This window comes from Parus major, chromosome 3 (assembly GCF_001522545.3).
Source record: "Parus major isolate Abel chromosome 3, Parus_major1.1, whole genome shotgun sequence".
Lineage (NCBI taxonomy): Eukaryota > Metazoa > Chordata > Aves > Passeriformes > Paridae > Parus > Parus major.
In genome coordinates, this window is record NC_031770.1 from 74,012,025 (window position 1) to 74,029,617 (window position 17,593).

A 17,593-nucleotide genomic window follows, 5' to 3' on the forward strand; every position below is an offset into this window, starting at 1 on the left:
CGGCCGGCGGCCAATGGGCGCCTTGGCGCCTGCGCAGTGCGCGGCTGGTGGCGGCGCGCGGGCCGTACGGAAAGGGCGCGGGAGCGGAAGGGAAGCGGCGGCCCCGGCGGTGCGCGGGTCCCGCCGGAGTCCCTCGGCCGCCGGCCCGGGGGTGGCCCGGAGGGGAAGCGCCTCCGGGGAGAGAGCGGCGGCGCGGGACCGAGGCGTTACACGTGCGGGTCGTGTTCGTGGGTGCGTCCCGACGGCCCACCGGGCTGCTCCCGACGCTTTGCAGCTCCTGCCCCCGGATTGCAGCCACCTGGAAGGTTCTGCTTGGAGGACAAGGAGTTGAGGTGATTAAAGTCCTTAGTTGTTTCCTTTGTATCAGGGGCGTACGGAACTTGTACCCAGACAAGTACGGAACTGGTGGGGATTATGTGCGGGAAGAGCTGCTCTCTTATGTAGCTGTTCCCCCAGGGTTTTGTGTCGTGTGGGGCGATTTTCATACCCCGAACTGAGCAGGCTTTTCTTGGGAGCTCTTGTGGTTGAGAGCATTCCCTTCAGCTGACTCACCAGCTGTGCCACCACCGTAAGTAGGGTCCTGCTGTAAACTCGAGCGCAGAAGTCATTCTTCCCCTTCTCGCACAGCCTCGTGCTCCGCAGGAATGTGAATGGATGTGAGAAAATAGAACAGAAGCTGTTTTGTTCTTTATTTTCCCCTGAGCTTATTTTTTTTTTAATATTAACAACCTCTATTATCAACTTCTAGCCATGGGTGTATACTAGTTTCTGCAAGAACCATATCGAAATCCACCAGCAAAGAAGTTGAATACTTCAATTTAGGGTTTTAATTATGTTGTTTACATGTTTTTATAGGACTCTCTGATGCTTGTTGCCTAGTTCTGCTCTTTCAGTATATTGTATAAAATATGAATACACTCATATTAATTGTACAGTGAACTTCTTTTGGACATGGTAGTCTTTCTTTGGTTTTGTTTATCTTTTTTCAGATTCCTAGGTAGTTAGATTTTCTTTATTTTTTTAATGTTGGGAGCCTCTAATACATTATGTACTTCTGTAGGATAGCTACTCTTGTCATAAAATGAGGTGTTGCTGGAAGCAGCTTTGTAATGCATTCCTGCCTTGTGTTATAACCTACTGCTAGTCTAGCCTCATCACTAATTAATTTAGAGAACTAAACCAGAAGAAAATATACCTGTTTGGTTGGTTTTTTTTTAATCACTGATGTGTCTTCTTGAACAGGTTCTGTTCAATGAGGAAGATGTGGTTGCATGAAGGGGCAGAATTACGTGACAGGGCATGTGACCACGATTGTCCTTCTTGGTGGTGTATCAGCTTTTACTTCAATGTTACTGTTGGTCAGATCTGTAGCCTCACTTGAACTGAAGAGTTATGTGGAGTTGTAACAATGAGAAATTTATTTGAAGAAATGCTATGAGTATTTCTGTATTCATCTGTTTGTTTTCTGGGCCAGGTGAAAACAATGGAGGATGACTTTGGGGCTTCCTCTACATCCCCATTTCTCACTGAAAGCTTGGAGCTGGCAATGGAAGTGGAGAATGAGAACTCAAGGCTATCTTACTTTTCTTGCACTTTTGACAGCCAAAATGGAGGGAGAAAGTTCTCTGCAGAGTCTTATTTAGCAAGTGGGTCTCTTAAGAGGTATGGGATTTTTTTTTTTTATTACAAATATAAAAGCCTTCTAGTATGTTCTTTCCTCTCATGTTTGTTGCCTTTGAATGCTGACAGGTTTCCAAATCAGTTTGTTCTTCAGCTCTTCTGATCCTGAAATTGACTTGGTCATACCGAATTGGGAAGGGCTTTTGTATTGATAAACAGCTTTGAATGGTGCTCTAGATGCAGTTCTTAGTTTTCTGAACTTACTTTCAAGGTACAGTAAAGGACATTTACAAATCTATTAGGATAATTCAAAACTGGCCTGTTGGGCAGCAGGAGCTGAGATCACTTAAATTTCTGAGGAGGCCTTAGCACTGCTCTTCCCAGTCATGTACTCTATTAAATGCTGGCCATTTTTCTTTCTTTTCTACTCTGCCTGGCTTCCCTGAATTGCTGGGGCCCTAGTAACTTTAAGATCATCTTTTTCAAAGCTTCACCCTGCATGTGTTCTGGATTTAAGTTTCTGAAGTCATAGGCATAGCAAATAAGTATTTTCTGTGAGATTTTAAAATGTTCCTTTGGTTTAGTTGTTACCTACCTTATTTTCTGTCATTCAGCTTAGTTTTCTGTGCTGTTTTCTCATATTACAGGGATTGTCTTGTTTTTCCTACAAAAGCCTAATCTTTCTGTCCTCCTGCTAGGCTTAGTATTTTGTGTTGTTATTTTTTTTTCCCATTGTGTTTTCTGTAAAGGCTTAAGGGGGGTTCCACTGCACCTCCCCCTTTCTCTGCCTTATTTATCATATGTTTTAGTTGTATCAGAGCACATTCATTCAACTTTGTCAAGTAGATGATTGATGGATCCTGTGTCTGCATGAATATATCTGTAGTGGATTCCATATTGACATATTTCATTATTTGATGAACTTGTATGTAAACAGGTTTCCCAGTCACTATAGTTATATATATATATCTAAACTTCTGTTCTTCTACTGTGTATTTATGTTGTCTACCTGGATTGCAAAGTCCTAGAAAATCCTCCATGTTAGAGTCTGTCTTTGTTGCTTGGATCTGGAGTAGCTGAATTTAATTGCTAGAGGCTTCAAAAGAGTCCAGTGTTCAAGAGGTTACCAAGTGAGCTAAGGTGTTATGGGAGGTTGAGCCAGTTATTCAGCAGATTCTCTTTTTGCCTCTGAGAATGAAATCAGAAATAGTATTCAAGCAGAATATTAATTCGGTGTGTAATGTAATGGAAACTAAGTGCTTGCCTAGTATGTATTTTAAAATAAAAATATTTTTTACATATTAGAGAATTGAGCTTCATCTGTGTGGGATTATTTTATGAAAGGCAGGGGGAAAATTCTGAAATTTTTGCAGTTTGCTGTGATGTTTTTTTAATGCATGTTAATGAAACATTTTTTTATTTGCACAGTTATAATGTTTTAACAATACAGGTATCTGCTTTTCTCCACTTGGAGTAAAATGGTAATTCTGGTGTTAATTTTTCTTTAGCAAGAGCAAAGGTTAATTTCGGCCTAGTGTTGCTGAAGTTATAATGACAAGGTCCCATTTTGACTCTTGTCTTTTCATCTGCCTAAAAGTGTGCTTTTAGCAGTGTGTTCAGTGTAAAGATTATTAAATGTATGTAAATGAACAAATATATGTTATAGCATTAGTTACTATGTATGTAGTGTGCCTTGAGACAGATCCCAAGCATACAGAGCAGTGTGTTACATAGCAGCCTCTTCACAGTCTGAATGTTACATCTCAGCCCCTTTGTAAGCATGATTTACTTACTGTTAATTTTTGTTTCCAAAATATACTTTGACCTGTGACTGTATCCTGTTTTTATGATTTTAAAGCTAGGAGCTGTCATATTTTATGTATCATACTGCTCTAAAAGGTACAGTTGTCTCTGAGACATCTGTCACGTATATGTTGCTGATATATTGAGAAAGTATATTGATGGTACATAAGCCAGCTGTAGATATTGTACTCAATAGGTTTATTACTGGAAAATGTATGAATGTTGTTGGCTCTGTTTTGCAGGGTTTTGCTGAGACTAGATCCTTCCCCAAATGACTATGAAGAAAATACAGTGGAGTTGTTTGGCTTTCAGTGGGTTACTGAAATGGCTTTAGTTGAATCCTGTGAATTTCTCTTTGGATTACTTAGGTATGATAACATTGTATTTTATAATGAATCCACATGTGTAATTATATCTACTGTAAGGGCATAATTTTTCACATTTCACAAACTTTTCACATTTCTAAAAGTAACATCATAAAAGACTGTGGGCTATGCAGTGCATTTAAAAATGATTATTACTGTCTGTTTAATGCTCCAGTAAGTGATGGATAAGACACAGATGGAATTGCAGGAAGAAGTACATTGTGTCACGGATTCTCAATATTATGTGATTTATTATTAAGTTTCTAAGTAGTGTGATGCATATCTTAGGCATCACCAGATAAAAAAAAAAATTAAGTTTAGTTATTACAACAGAGTGTTGGGGTTAATTTAGAATACTCTAGCTTCAGAATTATATGAATAGACTATGTAAGATTTCCTTGAATGAGATTGTGCTATCCATATAATTGAAGTTGTCTTTTGAAGATTTTTAGTCCTTTTTTGTGCATAAAGGAAAGTGGAGGTTAAAAATCAAATACTATAAATGTTGGATGCAGTGCTTTCTTCAATTGTTTGGATTAGGATAGCTTCAGCAATCTCTTCAGATACAGTTACTCAGTGTTTGACTAATTCAATGTAGATGCTTAATCTGGTCAATGCAAATACACAGATCACTGATAATCCTCTTTGCTACTGATAATCCTCAGGATGTACAGCACATAGAGAGAGTGGATGGGAGAGGAGCTTTTGTATGATTTCGCAAATATATGTGATGTATTCCATTGCTCCTTTCATTGCAGTGGATGCTTCCATCCCTTTAGGGTATGTCCAAGGGCATGGTGTGCAACATGATTAATAGGGTCTGGCTTATTGGAACATGGTGATATAGATGACTGGAAGTGTATTAAAACCACTATTATTTAGGTTTGCTTGTTTGATGTGAGCTTTGACCTCACTGTATTTTTAAAAAAACCCTAAAGTGATAAAGGGGGAGATAGGAGTATAATTAAGTTAAAAGTTTCAGCATTTAGTCTGATTTTATAACTGTTCATTAGCATAAAATCACTGGGCAGTGACACAGGAATGTTGAATTAAATGGCTATTTTTAAAGTTTTGGTTTTTTTCCTGTAATGTAAATTGCTCTGTAATTGTAATAGACATGAACATAAGGCATAATGTATTTTATTGTGGTTTTTAACTTATTCATTCTTTAAAACCTACTGACCTGATAGAAATAATGGATTTCAGTTAGCTCTTGGCTGAGTGGTTGGTTGCTAAGTTGTCTTTTGGCGTGACAAGTCCCTCTGCAAAGGGAGATGTCTCTGCAAAGACATTAAGCTCATTTTTTCAGTCATAAAATGGAATAGTTTCAGTTATAGACCAGTTGACAACTCCTTTTTCCCTTGTGGAAATTGAATATGTTAAGTACAAGTTACAATAGTTTTTGAAGATAGGTTGTCTGTAAATAGTTAAATTTATGAAGTACAGTTCATATCTATGTTTAAATACATGCTTACAGAAAGCTAATCTCTTTTAATGTATGAGATTATACTTAATATTGTAATTAAAAGTATTTACAATTTTTAAATATTGTAATAAATAATAGTATACTGCAGAACTGCAAGTTAAAAGAGTAATTGCATAGTACAAGGTCTTACGGGTTTTCATGTGATAGAAGTGTGAGTCGAAGTGATTGAGACTATGTAACAATTTAAGTGGGTATATTCAGATAATGTCTTTGATTAAGAAACAGAATTACCAGTTTAACTATCAAAATGTGTATTTACAAATCAAATGATTTAATGATTAACAGCCATGATGATCAGTCCTTGACATACAAATGCAAATTGAAATTAAAACAATGTATTTAAATAGTAGTATTTTTGTTATCTTTCTTGTGCCCAGTTTGTGCTTTAATTTTATCAGCCCACTGTATTCTGTCTTTGTCAAGTCACTGGAGAGTATTTTTCTTTTTTTTTTCTTTGTGGTTCCTTTCTGGTACTTTCCTTCTCCAAACTCCAGTCTCAACAGCCCTGTTTCATAAAGCCCTCCTGCTTCAGACTTCCTTTTTACATAATTACAATCCTTGAAAAATCCAGGCAGAAATTCAACTTGGATTTCAAAACAAAAAACCAAAAAACCTCTACAACTCATGTAAATGATGGTAGTGTAGCTGACATGACTTTATCCAAGAAAACAAGAGAGTGCTAAGGGAGATCATTTTACTGTATGTTTGCACTATAATATGCAAGATAAAACCTGTAGTTTTGTGTCTTTTAGATGCTTCTTGTGTCTTTTAAATTCTTCCTAGTTTTCAGGGGGTTTTTTCATAAGAATATTTGATTTGTGTTAGATCCAAGTAGCCTATTTTAGAATCCTTCAGTAGTTATTGCTTTGACTGTATAAGAAATGAGGCAGAGAGCTCCCTTCTCAATTTATGCAGCATTTTCTTTCAAAAGTCTGTCTGACAGTTGTGCTTTTCATATATTCAGTTTAGTACTGCTTTATCTCTGTGGAGATTGTACTGGAAGACCACTTGCGAATAACAGTTGTTACAGAATATGGCCGAGCATTTACCTGTGTTACAGCTTTTCTTAAAATATTCATTTTCAGTGGCACTCTGGCTTCCTTAAAAATGTTCTCTTTCCTCTCAAAAACTGAACTGAGCTTTCACTTTTATAAAGACACCTCCTTTTACTCTACTGTATTTATTTCTGTTTTTGCTTTGTGCTGCAGTTAAGGAGATGATCACCCTAAGCAGGAAGCAGGAGAAGCTGCTGACAGGATGTGCTAATGCACATTCACAAGAAGATTAATTTAGTGTGTACTGAGTGTGTGCCACGAGGGTTAACTTCTAGGTTTATTCTGTGGTCAAATATGAAGTTGAGTTATGCTTGTGGAAAGATCATTTACAGGGAATGGGTTTTGGGGGTTTTTGTCTGTATTGTTGTGTTCTTTCCTTCCCCAATTTTTAGCCAATTGTTGTAGGTTTTTTCTTTTGTTACTGTGTTTAATGATTTATAAACATGCTAAGATTTTATTCAATCTCATCCCTTCACACTTGGATATGTTCATTGCCTTCCACTAAAACACTTTTCTAAGTTTTCCTAAGCTTTTTCAGAACTACAAAGCAAGAAATGCCTCTTATCTTTCTCTGTTCTATTCTGAGCTTTCTAAAGTGGAGTTGAACAATTTTTACCTATATAAATACCATACATCTTTGTATTCCTTTAATTAGGCAACAGATATACAGACTGGAAAACCTAGTACAAATGAGTTCATCTGATTTTGGTAAGTTTTATGAATTTAATTTGACATTGCAATAGGCAACTGACTATCTTTCATTAAAGAAGTAAATTCTCACAGATCACGCTAGTGCTTTTACTCTTGACTGAAGGATTTTGGAGTGTACCTCAGAGCAGCATATAAGCAGCATAAATCTGCAGTAGGGGTAGAAATATAGACACCCAGGTGAGGTTAGATAGTAGGGAAATAGTGGAAATGTTGGGAGTTGGTTTGGAACCAGATTTGCCTGTATGGTAGATGCACAGGGCAATCCTTACTGACCTTAGTGGGGCATTTTGCATTAATTTGATTTCAGTTAAGGTGTCACCCTTAGAGCAGAATTTGGCAAAATTATTAACTATTAATTAAAACCAGAAAATTTCATCAAACATCCCAACAATTATTTTAGTTACAAAGGCAGTAGCTTGGAATTTTTTTGTGTTCTGTTGGCTTACGTTTAAACGAGTTAGTTATATTTGCTTAGTTTAGAGTTATTTACAAACTTAATTCATCTTTGCAGTAGGATCGATAAAACGGGATCACTACAAAATGCTTTGTTTCAATTAAATGCTGAGGCATGAGAAGCAGCATGTTTCTGAAGGATTATTGCAGCCTTGGGCTTATTGTAAGTTGAAGGCTGAATTACTTAGCAAGTTGAGAAGTTCAGTAATTACTCAGAAATAAACTGTCTATGGTGTCTTCTCATTACAGATAACGTGCTAGTGTTCTATGAGTGAATATTTTTACACATCGCTATTATTTTTTTATATTTGCATGTTCTGCCATTAAAACTATTGATGTGAATTTATCATCAAGCTTCTTTCATATGCAATTATTGATAGTATCCAAAAAATCTAATTTTTTAATATAAATGGAAATAGCCTGTTTTAAGTTATATTTGAACTTTTATGTTGTAGTTGGACATCAAGAAACTGTTCTGTAGGGGGTTTTTCCACTTAAACACCTAATTGGTTGTCTTCTCTTCTTTGTATCCTGCTCTTCCACTTGTCAATTAATCTAGTAAAATGAAGAACTTGAGTTTTGTGCTTTGCACCAGGCTTTCTTTCTGAATCGGAGCAAGTTACCAATTCAGCTGTGACTCAGTTCCGCCTTTATAGAAGTGGGCTAGTAGTAGAAGGGTGTCATGAGGATTGAAGTATTTAAAATGGTCAGCAGGGTGATGTTAGTTGTTATTGATGTCTTAAATAAGTTTACTGTCAACACTGTTTAAAACCCCAGTTAAGAGCTTTGGCTCAGTGTTTATATAGATATAAATATTTACCTTAAATTTCATTTCTTATCAGTCTTGATGAGCTTTGGAGACTTTGTACTGAGAACTGTGTATAGTAGAAGGCATATAAAAATACTGTAATATAAAATTTTGCTTAAACAGAACTGAGAATTTAGGATATAGTATTTGTTGTTGCTACAAATCAACATAAATATCTAAAAATAATTACTTTAAGAGGACTGTTTCACTCTGTTCTAAACTTGTGGTTCATTACCATGGCAGATTACTATATACCGTTACTATGGCTTCTGGTGTGGTGCAGGTAGGCTGTACGCTGGAATATTCTGGTGCTTGTACCAGTTCATTTGCTTTGCCCATTGAGTGTTGTTACTCAAAAGATGTTGAGATAGGCTTGTGTGCACAAAGCTATATTTTTTGGGTCTGTAACAAGTGACATATATCAACTTCCATGTGAACTGGAGGAGATGGGGGGAAAACAAAAGGGAGAGTGAGACCAAGATTAAAAAAAGGGAAGACTCCCTAGTGGTCAGCTGGGGAGAGGAGCAAGGAGAACTCTCCCTGGCTGTACAGTCCAGTGTAGTAGGTGACCAAAATTTTGTTGCCATGCAAGTCCTCTGGTGACATACTTTAATTAGGCCCTGTTCAAGGTCCTCATTTGATGCTTGCATTGAAGATGCTCTGAATAATCCACATGTGTTGTAATCAGGTATGCATGTTTCAGGCTGCTTGCTAAGCTTTTGTGTGTATATATATATTATTGGGCAGTAGTTATTTGGTATTTAAATGACTATATTTCAATTGTTATGCACTAAGTTTCATCTTTCTCTAATACAAGCTGAAAGATACAAGGCAAGTTGTAGGAATAAATAAGGAGTGATTCTCACAAAGTGGCAATAACTTCCAGTGAATCTCTGCTCTAATGAAAGCTCGAGCTTCCAAGTACAAGGTGAGGATGGTAACACCATGAGAACAAAATCTTCAGAGAACAAAGGAAAGGAGACATAGCCAGAATAACTGCCTGAAAGGATACATGCCTGCAAGTGAAAGGCAGGATTGTGAATGGATGGCTCTTATCATACAGCTGAAGGTTCTGTGTACCAGTGATGCTTCCAAGGAAAAGTTACAAAGCATATTTATAAATAAGTTCACCTGTATAAGTCTGTCAAGAGAAAATTGTTATACCCGTGTCTTTACTGAAAGTGTCTTGGAAGCAGTCAGGAAGCAGGGCAGTAGGACTGAATGTTTCTTCTAGCACTGAGTGCTTACCCTCACCTTTCCTGAGCGTCTTCTTTTCTATCTGTATCTGGATATGTACCTGAGATGGTAAGATAAAGAATGTATCCCTTTTGCAGGATGACATTTAGAAGTGGGTGTTTACCACTCAGTCACCTCCCAGCTTGTCCTCAGAGGATGTCTTTCCAGTGGTCAGCTTTAACTACTGTGGAGAATGCGAATGTTAAACAAGTCATGGTGTGGTTACATCTGCTTTAAACTATTGATCTCTTTTACTTCAGGTCAAGCTGCAAACCTGCACTCTGAAGCAGAGAGTATCAGGCATCAATGTCTTAAATTTTTGCATTATGTGAAAGTTTTCATCTTCAGGTGAGATTTACACACATTTTACTAAATTAGGTATTGAACTTTGTGTAGCTACTTACCTGTTTTCTGATTGTGTGTATTTTTCTGTACATTCAGGTATCTGGAACCCCCTAAGGTGGAAAATGATGGAATGCTGCATCCCTATGAAGAACTAGAAGCTCAGTTACCATCAGTGCTGGTGGAAGAACTTCATGCTTTGACCGTGCATCTTGGTCACCTTTGTGAACTTCCTAGTAATGTTCTGGCAGCATTTACTATTCAAAATCAGGCAAAGGTTGGTGTCTTTATATAATTTTAATTTTTTATGTGGCATGATGCATTCAACTTGGAAAATTTTGGCTTGATATAAGTTCATACTTTTGGTTTGGTTTGAGGTTTTTTTGCTTTATTAAGTGCTGCCACCCTGTACTTGGTAAGCACAACTTATGAGATCTGAATTTTTTGTTGTTGGTTTATCTGTTTTCGTTCCATAGTTGTAGAATTCTTCCTATAGTAGACAAGAGATAATACCAATTACTGGTAGGTAAACAAGCATAGCTTGTTTAAAAAATTCCTTGGTGTTTGTCTGTAGTAATGTTTAAAATTTCTGAGCATCCAAGTAGGAGGGGCATTTCTTTAAAAGTACATTCTGAAATCTGACTCAAAATGGAAGAAGATCTTCTGTACAAAGACAAGTGCAGATATGGAAGGAGGCACAACATCATTAAATACTAGTGAAATATACACCATTAGGATTTAGCATGCACATAGCTAGTGCTTTCAAATCTTTTATAAAGACAGAAAAGGAATTTCAGACTTATGTTGTGTAAACTAGTATCTAGAGAGGAATGATCCACTGAGAAGCAACATTTTGAATCTTTGTTTAGCTTGTTAGTAGTGATTGAGCTGATGAAAAACAGTCATTTCAAGTAAACTTTAAGGAAGAGGATACTAAATTTTTGGAGTTATTTTAAGAGTTCACTTTAGCAGTTTTTGTGCTACATAATACTCTGTAACAAAAAGGTTAACTAAGGGCATTGTAATTTGTCAGGCTTGAATCTAAATTTCATAAATAGCCTCTTACAGACAGAATTGTAATGAAACCTTTTGTTGGTTTCTTTTTTTCTTTTTCCTGAACTGAATGGCATGTTTGTATGTGACTCGATCTTCTCGAGTGTGGCCCGGCTAGCTCAGTGATGAGGTTTCTCCTCACTCGAGTTTTGAGCTAGTATATGTTTGTGGGGTTCACTGATTTTCTTCAAGAATCCAAGTCTATAGAGCGAGTAAAGAAACTGGGGGGGACTCTTTCTCTGGTTTGCATTCCACAGTTTATTTCTGTGAAGGGGAATCCAAGAGAGGAGAGACAAAGGATTTGGGGTCTGGGGGTCTCTTTTAACAGGGTTTCTCAGCGGGAGGGAACATCAGAGAGAGAACCAATTATTTTCTCAGTTAGTACATCTTACAAACTTTCTACAAATCAAGGTTACACACACCAAGAGAAGAAATAACAGGCACAGACTTCTTCAAATGCCCACAAAGGTGTAGGAGTATTCTCCACAGAGGGGCAGAGGGGGAGAGAGGGGGGGCTTGGTTTCCTGGCAACACAGGGGGGAAAGAAAGGGAAGGCAAGGTAAGCATGCCCTCTCAGCTTCCATAGTTTAGAGGCATTCTGGGACAGGAAAAACAAAGTTACAAACTTCTGTGTTGGAAAGAAGGGTCTCTTGGGCTAAAGAAACTTCAAGCAGCTGGAAGTGTCAGCAGGGTCCTCTCTTTACTCTGTCCGGCTTCTTGCTATGGGGCTGAGGAGAGAAACTTCAGTAACCATGGTAACTTGATGCCAGGTAAATAGGAGAAAGAGAAGCTGGGGAGGGGAAAATCACAACTAAAAGATGGGAAAAGATACATTTCAAGCTATCAACTACAACATGTATGTTACGTTGTATTTGATCATAGGTATTCATAATGTTCATTGCAGGCCATCTGAATGTGAAGTCCAACTGTTTCTACAGCACCTCCACATTCTCCTCTAAACCATGTCCCCAAATGCCACATCCATGTGTTTTTGAAGACTTCCAGGAATAGTGATTACACCACTTAACCTGGGCAGCTTGTTCCAAAGCCTGGCCACCTTGTCTTAGCACAGTATCCAGAATTCACTAAAGAAATACTAAGTATATGTAAATATATTTCTAATTGCAGGTACTTCCTCCATCATGGCACTTACTACATCTCCATTTGGATATTAACTGGCTAGTATTAGAAGTTCTTCATGTACTAGGTGAAAAACTGAAGAGTAAGTATGCAAGCTTTTTTCTTGAATTTATTTTTTTACATCTGACTTACTAATTTTCCCATCTTGATTTGTCCAGAATCAAAACTACTTTTGCTGGTTTTTAAGTGTAGCTGTGTTTAATGGGATAAACTCAGATATGGTAAAGGTAGATTGTTTGTGAATCATCATGTGACTCAAATTAAATAAAATTGTATTAGAAATTTTTTCTGTCAAAACAAAGATCACAGAGTTCATACTCAAGTGGTGCAACACAATAAATATTTAATAGCAATGCACTTCTTGACCTCACAAATAAAAATGCATTTACAAATCTTCAGAATGTATAACAATGAATGACAATTTGATGAAGACAATGTAGGAAAAGTGTCCAGGGATGGACCAGAACAAGGATTCTTGGAGGAGAGAATTTGTATTGCTAACCATGTGCAACTCTAAGAAAATATTGGGCAAAAGAAGAAGCCTCAATCAGGGGAGCTTATAAAAGTAGAGAAAGAAAAGGGCAAAGCAGTATCTTTTAAAAAAAAATTTATAAGGCTTTAAAAGGGCAAAAAGTAAGTTGATAAGAGTAAGCTGTTCATAGAAGTTAGATTAAAAAGGTCATAGAATGCAATTGAAAAACTCCATTTCAGAGCAGTTCAGTTTCATGAAGAATTGTTAAAATACAGAAGAGAACTTTATTTGCTTTGTGAGGCTTATATCTATTTTCCATGTCCATTCTACCAAAATAAAGAACAAAAGTGTGTTTTCTTCTCTAATCAGTGTGTCACTGTAACCATACATTCCCTCAAACCACCTGATTATAAGTCGTTAATATAAATTCCATATAGAAATTGCAACAGCTGAAATAATGTTGAGGTATAGAAAGAAAGGACTGTATGTTTACCCCAGTAACTGATGCTGAATCTGAGCTCTTGCCTGCTCCAAGTGCTGTCTCAACACAGCCTTGCTCTCATTAACACATTTTCTCTGTTTCTGCATTACTGTATAGTGTGTGGGTTGGCTTTTTGTTCCATAATTCTATGTTTCTTTTATGATCCATTGTGGGATAGATAGCCTGCTTACCTTTTTTAGAGCATTTTGGAAAAAGGATAGTGAAACTGTTGGAGGCAATTTATTTTTCAGAATTCAATATTTATTTCTAGATAATGTTCTGAGTAATAATGGAGTGATCTATCTTTGTAAGAGGAAGCTCATGATTTTTAACAACAAAATTTACTAGTCAAGGCAGTCATATCTCTACATATATTATCTTGTTTTCTTATGTGCTTAGAATTTCTTACATTTTTATCTCATACTATGAAGCATTCTGAGTGGAAACTTCACACTGCTGGGACCAGTGGCAGGATAGTGGGTTCTGGGCTTCACCTTACATTTCCAGGAATAAAATACAAGCTCATTCTGTGTATCGTCTGCTCCCCTGATGTCAAAGGAGATGTACTGTTGAAAAGCTTGTGGGATAAGATGTTACAGCCTCTTAACTTCACCATTTTATCTGTTAATGCCTACAAATGCTCAAGTTGGAACATGATCATGCCAGCTTTTTACATCAACACATCCAAAGGAAAGTGTTAGACCTCTCCAGAATTGTTTGTCATCAACTTGCAGATCTGCAAAACATGTCATGATTCCAGAACATGCGCACTGGCATGTGACAAAGAGGAACTTGCAGATAAATAAATCTTTATTCCTCTGCAAAATCTGTGCCAATAAAAGGCTGTAAAGTGCCAAGCTTTTTTACTGTCAACCTGAATAATACCAGATTTCAGTGCAATGATGAAGGGATTAGCTTGAATTTAGGATGAGGTTTCTCACATGAATTTTATTATATCTCACATGAATTAATTTTATAAATTATATATATATATATATATATATATATATATATATTAGAAGATAAATCCTCTTTGTTTTATATTGGTAGAACCAAACCTGGAACTAACCAATTCTACTTTTCTTTTGTGTTTTAGGACAAGTTGTATATGCTAACCATTTCATTAATCTAACCGGAGAGAATCTAACCAGTATCAGTTTATTTGAAAAACACTGTGGAAATCTCATATCTGATTTAATAAGCTTGGCCATCAACAAGTATACAAAGGTAACTCTTTTTCTTTATACAGGCCATGGGCAGTTAGATGCTTGTTCTAGGAACCATATGAATTGGGTATTGCACCAGTGCATAGATGACTTGTGAGTGCTTAGTTTTAAATGTTATGTATGGCTTTGTATTTCCATGTTTTAAAGAGTGTTATTTGTTAGGAGCTCAAATTGTGTTATATTTATTCATGACCATCTGGCAGTTGAATGAGAGAGTAATACTGAAATGCACTGTGTACAGAGCAGAAGTGAATGCCACATTTTCTGAGTTCAGTGTTCCAGGTTTAATGCCAAACATGGCACAGTCTAAAAGGTTTAGATAGATGGAAAAAAAAAAAAAAGTCTTTTCAAACTCTCTCAACAGGAACAAAAAGAGGATAACACTAATCCTGGCACTAAACTAACTGGACACTTAGAGAATATCATAGTACAGTTTATTGTTGTAGTGTGCCTGCTTCCACCACCTCATCTTTCGGTTACAGTACTTCTGCATTTGTCACGGGAAAACTTTTCTGTGTGTTCTTTTCCTTTTTCTTTCCTTCTATATCTGCAGTATTTTTCTCACTTGTTTTGAGTACTCCAAAGCTAGAAAGTCATATAGCATATAGCATCCAGTAAAAGAGCTGTGTAATCTTTGTCATTTTGAAACCGGCTTTAGATGGACATGTATGATCCATGAATGCAGGACTGAACTCTGAGAATAAGCAAGTGACCACTGTAAAATTCATGTTTTCCTAGTACAGAAACATAAGAAATAGAGTCCCTCTTCTTCATTTTACTTTTGAGGATGTGGGGAATGGCTGTACTAGCCTTTGATAACTGTTCTTTTAAAATATCTTTCTGTAGAAAATCAATTTTGATCTATTAAATTATTAGATAGTACTGCAACTTTCTCCTCTGAACAAAAGGAAAATATATGAGAATAATATTTCACAAAAGAAAATTCAAATAGTATCTATCTGTTGAACATAGTGCTTGATGGTAGTCTTGGAAATGTCACATGATAAAACAGATTTGACGAACTTTACAGAGTCACATTGCGAAGAGGGAAGGTTGTTTTGCCACTAATTTTTCTTAAGCTTTTTCTAGGCATGGGCCACACTTCTTAAATTAGTTATATTTGAGATTAATTTTTGAAGTGAAGCTTGCACTTGAGCTGGTCACTCCTATAGTATGCAGTCATTGCTGTCATCTGTAATGAAGTAGTATCCCTCAAAATTGCTGAAAATGCAACTGATATCTCTAGTAGGTGACACCATGAGCTCATCACTAAAATATGTCCTTGGGCTTTTTTCTGAGAACGTTAATGAGTGCAGCTCTTAACATTTGTGGATAACCTTGGAAAGAGGGACATAAACTCTAGTGTTCCAGACTCATATTTTCAGATTGGTTTCATGAGCAGCTCTGGTATCAAAATGCTTGACTTGGGTCATATACTGAGTCCAATGTGCTCTGAGACACATTTGGCAGAGAAATACATATCTGTGGATATCTTTCTTCTGTCTTCAGCAGCCATACCTCTGGCACCAGAGCTGTATTGTCCCAACAGCATCACAATTTGGGGTTTTGAACATTCTAAGCAAGATACTCTGAATTTCTTCTCACATCCTCCTCTGTTCAGTATCTCTGAAGAAAGCAGTATCTTGGCTATCCTTAGTCTAAGCAGTATCTGTATATCTTGCTTTAATACTGCTACCCAGACTCTATCCTGCACAGATATGCACATTTTCTACCAGTGAGATCCTGCAATCTTTGTAGAATAGCAGAGTATAAATACAGATTTAAACAGTAGAAAAACCCTTGTTGAAGAAACCTTGCTGCAACAACTGATAGTCCTCGTAGAAAGCATGAAACTAATTTCTAAGTTAGTTTCTATGCCTAATACTTCTGTAAAAACCTCCAGTGTTACAGTGCATCAGTAGTAAGTAGACTGCTATTTCCAATGGGTCTGTTTTGCTCTTTGGTGATGAGTCATAACCAGAGTTATTTTTGAGGCACTTTGATTTTGGAAAGTTGGTAGTTGAATCATGAATTTTTTTCAAGAGACTTTAGTTGTTATACTGTTTATTCTTAAGATAATATATACATAAGATTAGTTCAGGTTGTTGAGAAATTCCTGCAACAGATCTTTAACTAAAAGTGTGAGGAGAGAGAGAGGGATGTGAAATATTGCGCATATATGTAGGAAGTGAATAAAGCATTATTTCAAATAGATCAGCTCTACCATGTCAATTTCATAGGATTAACAGGATTCTTGAGAGAGAGAAAAAACAAGTTGTCACATTTATATATGAATGTAAGTTCATATTTATAATTAAGGTTATTTAAACCTGATTTGGAGCTGTATGAAACTAGTTGTAAACATATTATTCTAAAGGTGGATGATAAATAAAAAGTTTGCATCTTAATGGAATATTATACAGATTTGAAATTATTGGTGATATATTTGTTCTAATTGTGAAAGTGTGGGTTTTTAGTCATTCACTCCCACTTCTGTAATGTCTCACACAGCCAGTGCTGTCCCTGGCATTGCATATTTTGATTTAATTTTTAATTTGCAGTGTTAGGTTTCCAAATTCAGAAATTATTTTAAGTGCCAGTGTGATTTGAGACTAGTTGTGCATGAATGGATCAGAAAAAACATGAGGATATAAAAATTCAGGCTCCACCTCATCAGATGTAGATGGCTAGGAGTTAGTTGGCTAAACTAGTCACCCGAGGCATTTTTTATTGTCATGGAAGGATAACAACAGCTCTGCAGTGAGATTACTTAATCTCTCTAGGTACCTATTCCCCTCTGTTTGCTTTAGAGAGGTATAGGTTGATTATTCAAGCTTGGACTACTCACTGTTTAAAGTGAATATAAGCTGTTTTGTCTTCCCTCTTTCTACATTTCTGCCATTGTGTCCTTGCTGGAGGTAAAAGGTGCTGAACTGAGCTATTTCAGCAAAGCTTTTTCTCAGGTTTTGCCACCTCTGAATACTGTTCAGTGCATTCATGTGTTGAAGGATAGAGTAATAAAGTTTTGTCTATAGTATGATTATATCGGATACAGGTCTGGTAGATCTTAAAAACATGAAAGCATACAGAGTTTTTTAATGTATTTAGCACTTCCTTTTGCTGTTTTGTTTTGTTTCACAATTCAGAGAATGTAAAATTGAAAGATGAATCACAAGAAGACTATTTTGCATTTGAAATGCATCAGTCTGAGTGAATTTTGTTAAATATGGAATAGTAATCAAATAACGTACATGACTTGAAATATGCTGTTTTCTGCATATTAAAAGAATGCCTTGCAGTAAATTTACCGAAAAGCAGATTTTGTGAAATGTTGTGGGAACA

At 36.6% G+C, this 17,593-nt stretch overlaps 1 protein-coding gene across 4 annotated transcripts in view; it reads left to right on the forward strand.

Moving 5' to 3' along the window:
* Positions 1-64: 64 nt before the first annotated feature.
* The window catches only part of MMS22L (MMS22 like, DNA repair protein), a 90,248-nt gene continuing 72,719 nt past the window's right edge, over positions 65-17,593 (forward strand). For 2 of the 4 annotated variants that reach the window (XM_019006123.2, XM_033512867.1), the window contains exons 1-8: positions 253-332; positions 1,475-1,662; positions 3,666-3,791; positions 6,985-7,037; positions 9,798-9,885; positions 9,979-10,156; positions 12,061-12,154; positions 14,122-14,252. In XM_019006123.2, the coding sequence (XP_018861668.1) occupies positions 1,484-1,662; positions 3,666-3,791; positions 6,985-7,037; positions 9,798-9,885; positions 9,979-10,156; positions 12,061-12,154; positions 14,122-14,252 (849 nt within the window). In that variant the 5' untranslated portion in view covers positions 253-332; positions 1,475-1,483. Of the gene's footprint in view, positions 333-1,474; positions 1,663-3,665; positions 3,792-6,984; positions 7,038-9,797; positions 9,886-9,978; positions 10,157-12,060; positions 12,155-14,121; positions 14,253-17,593 lie in introns of those variants that run through there. The other 2 variants (XM_015622349.2, XM_019006122.1) reach the window with 2 other exon arrangements.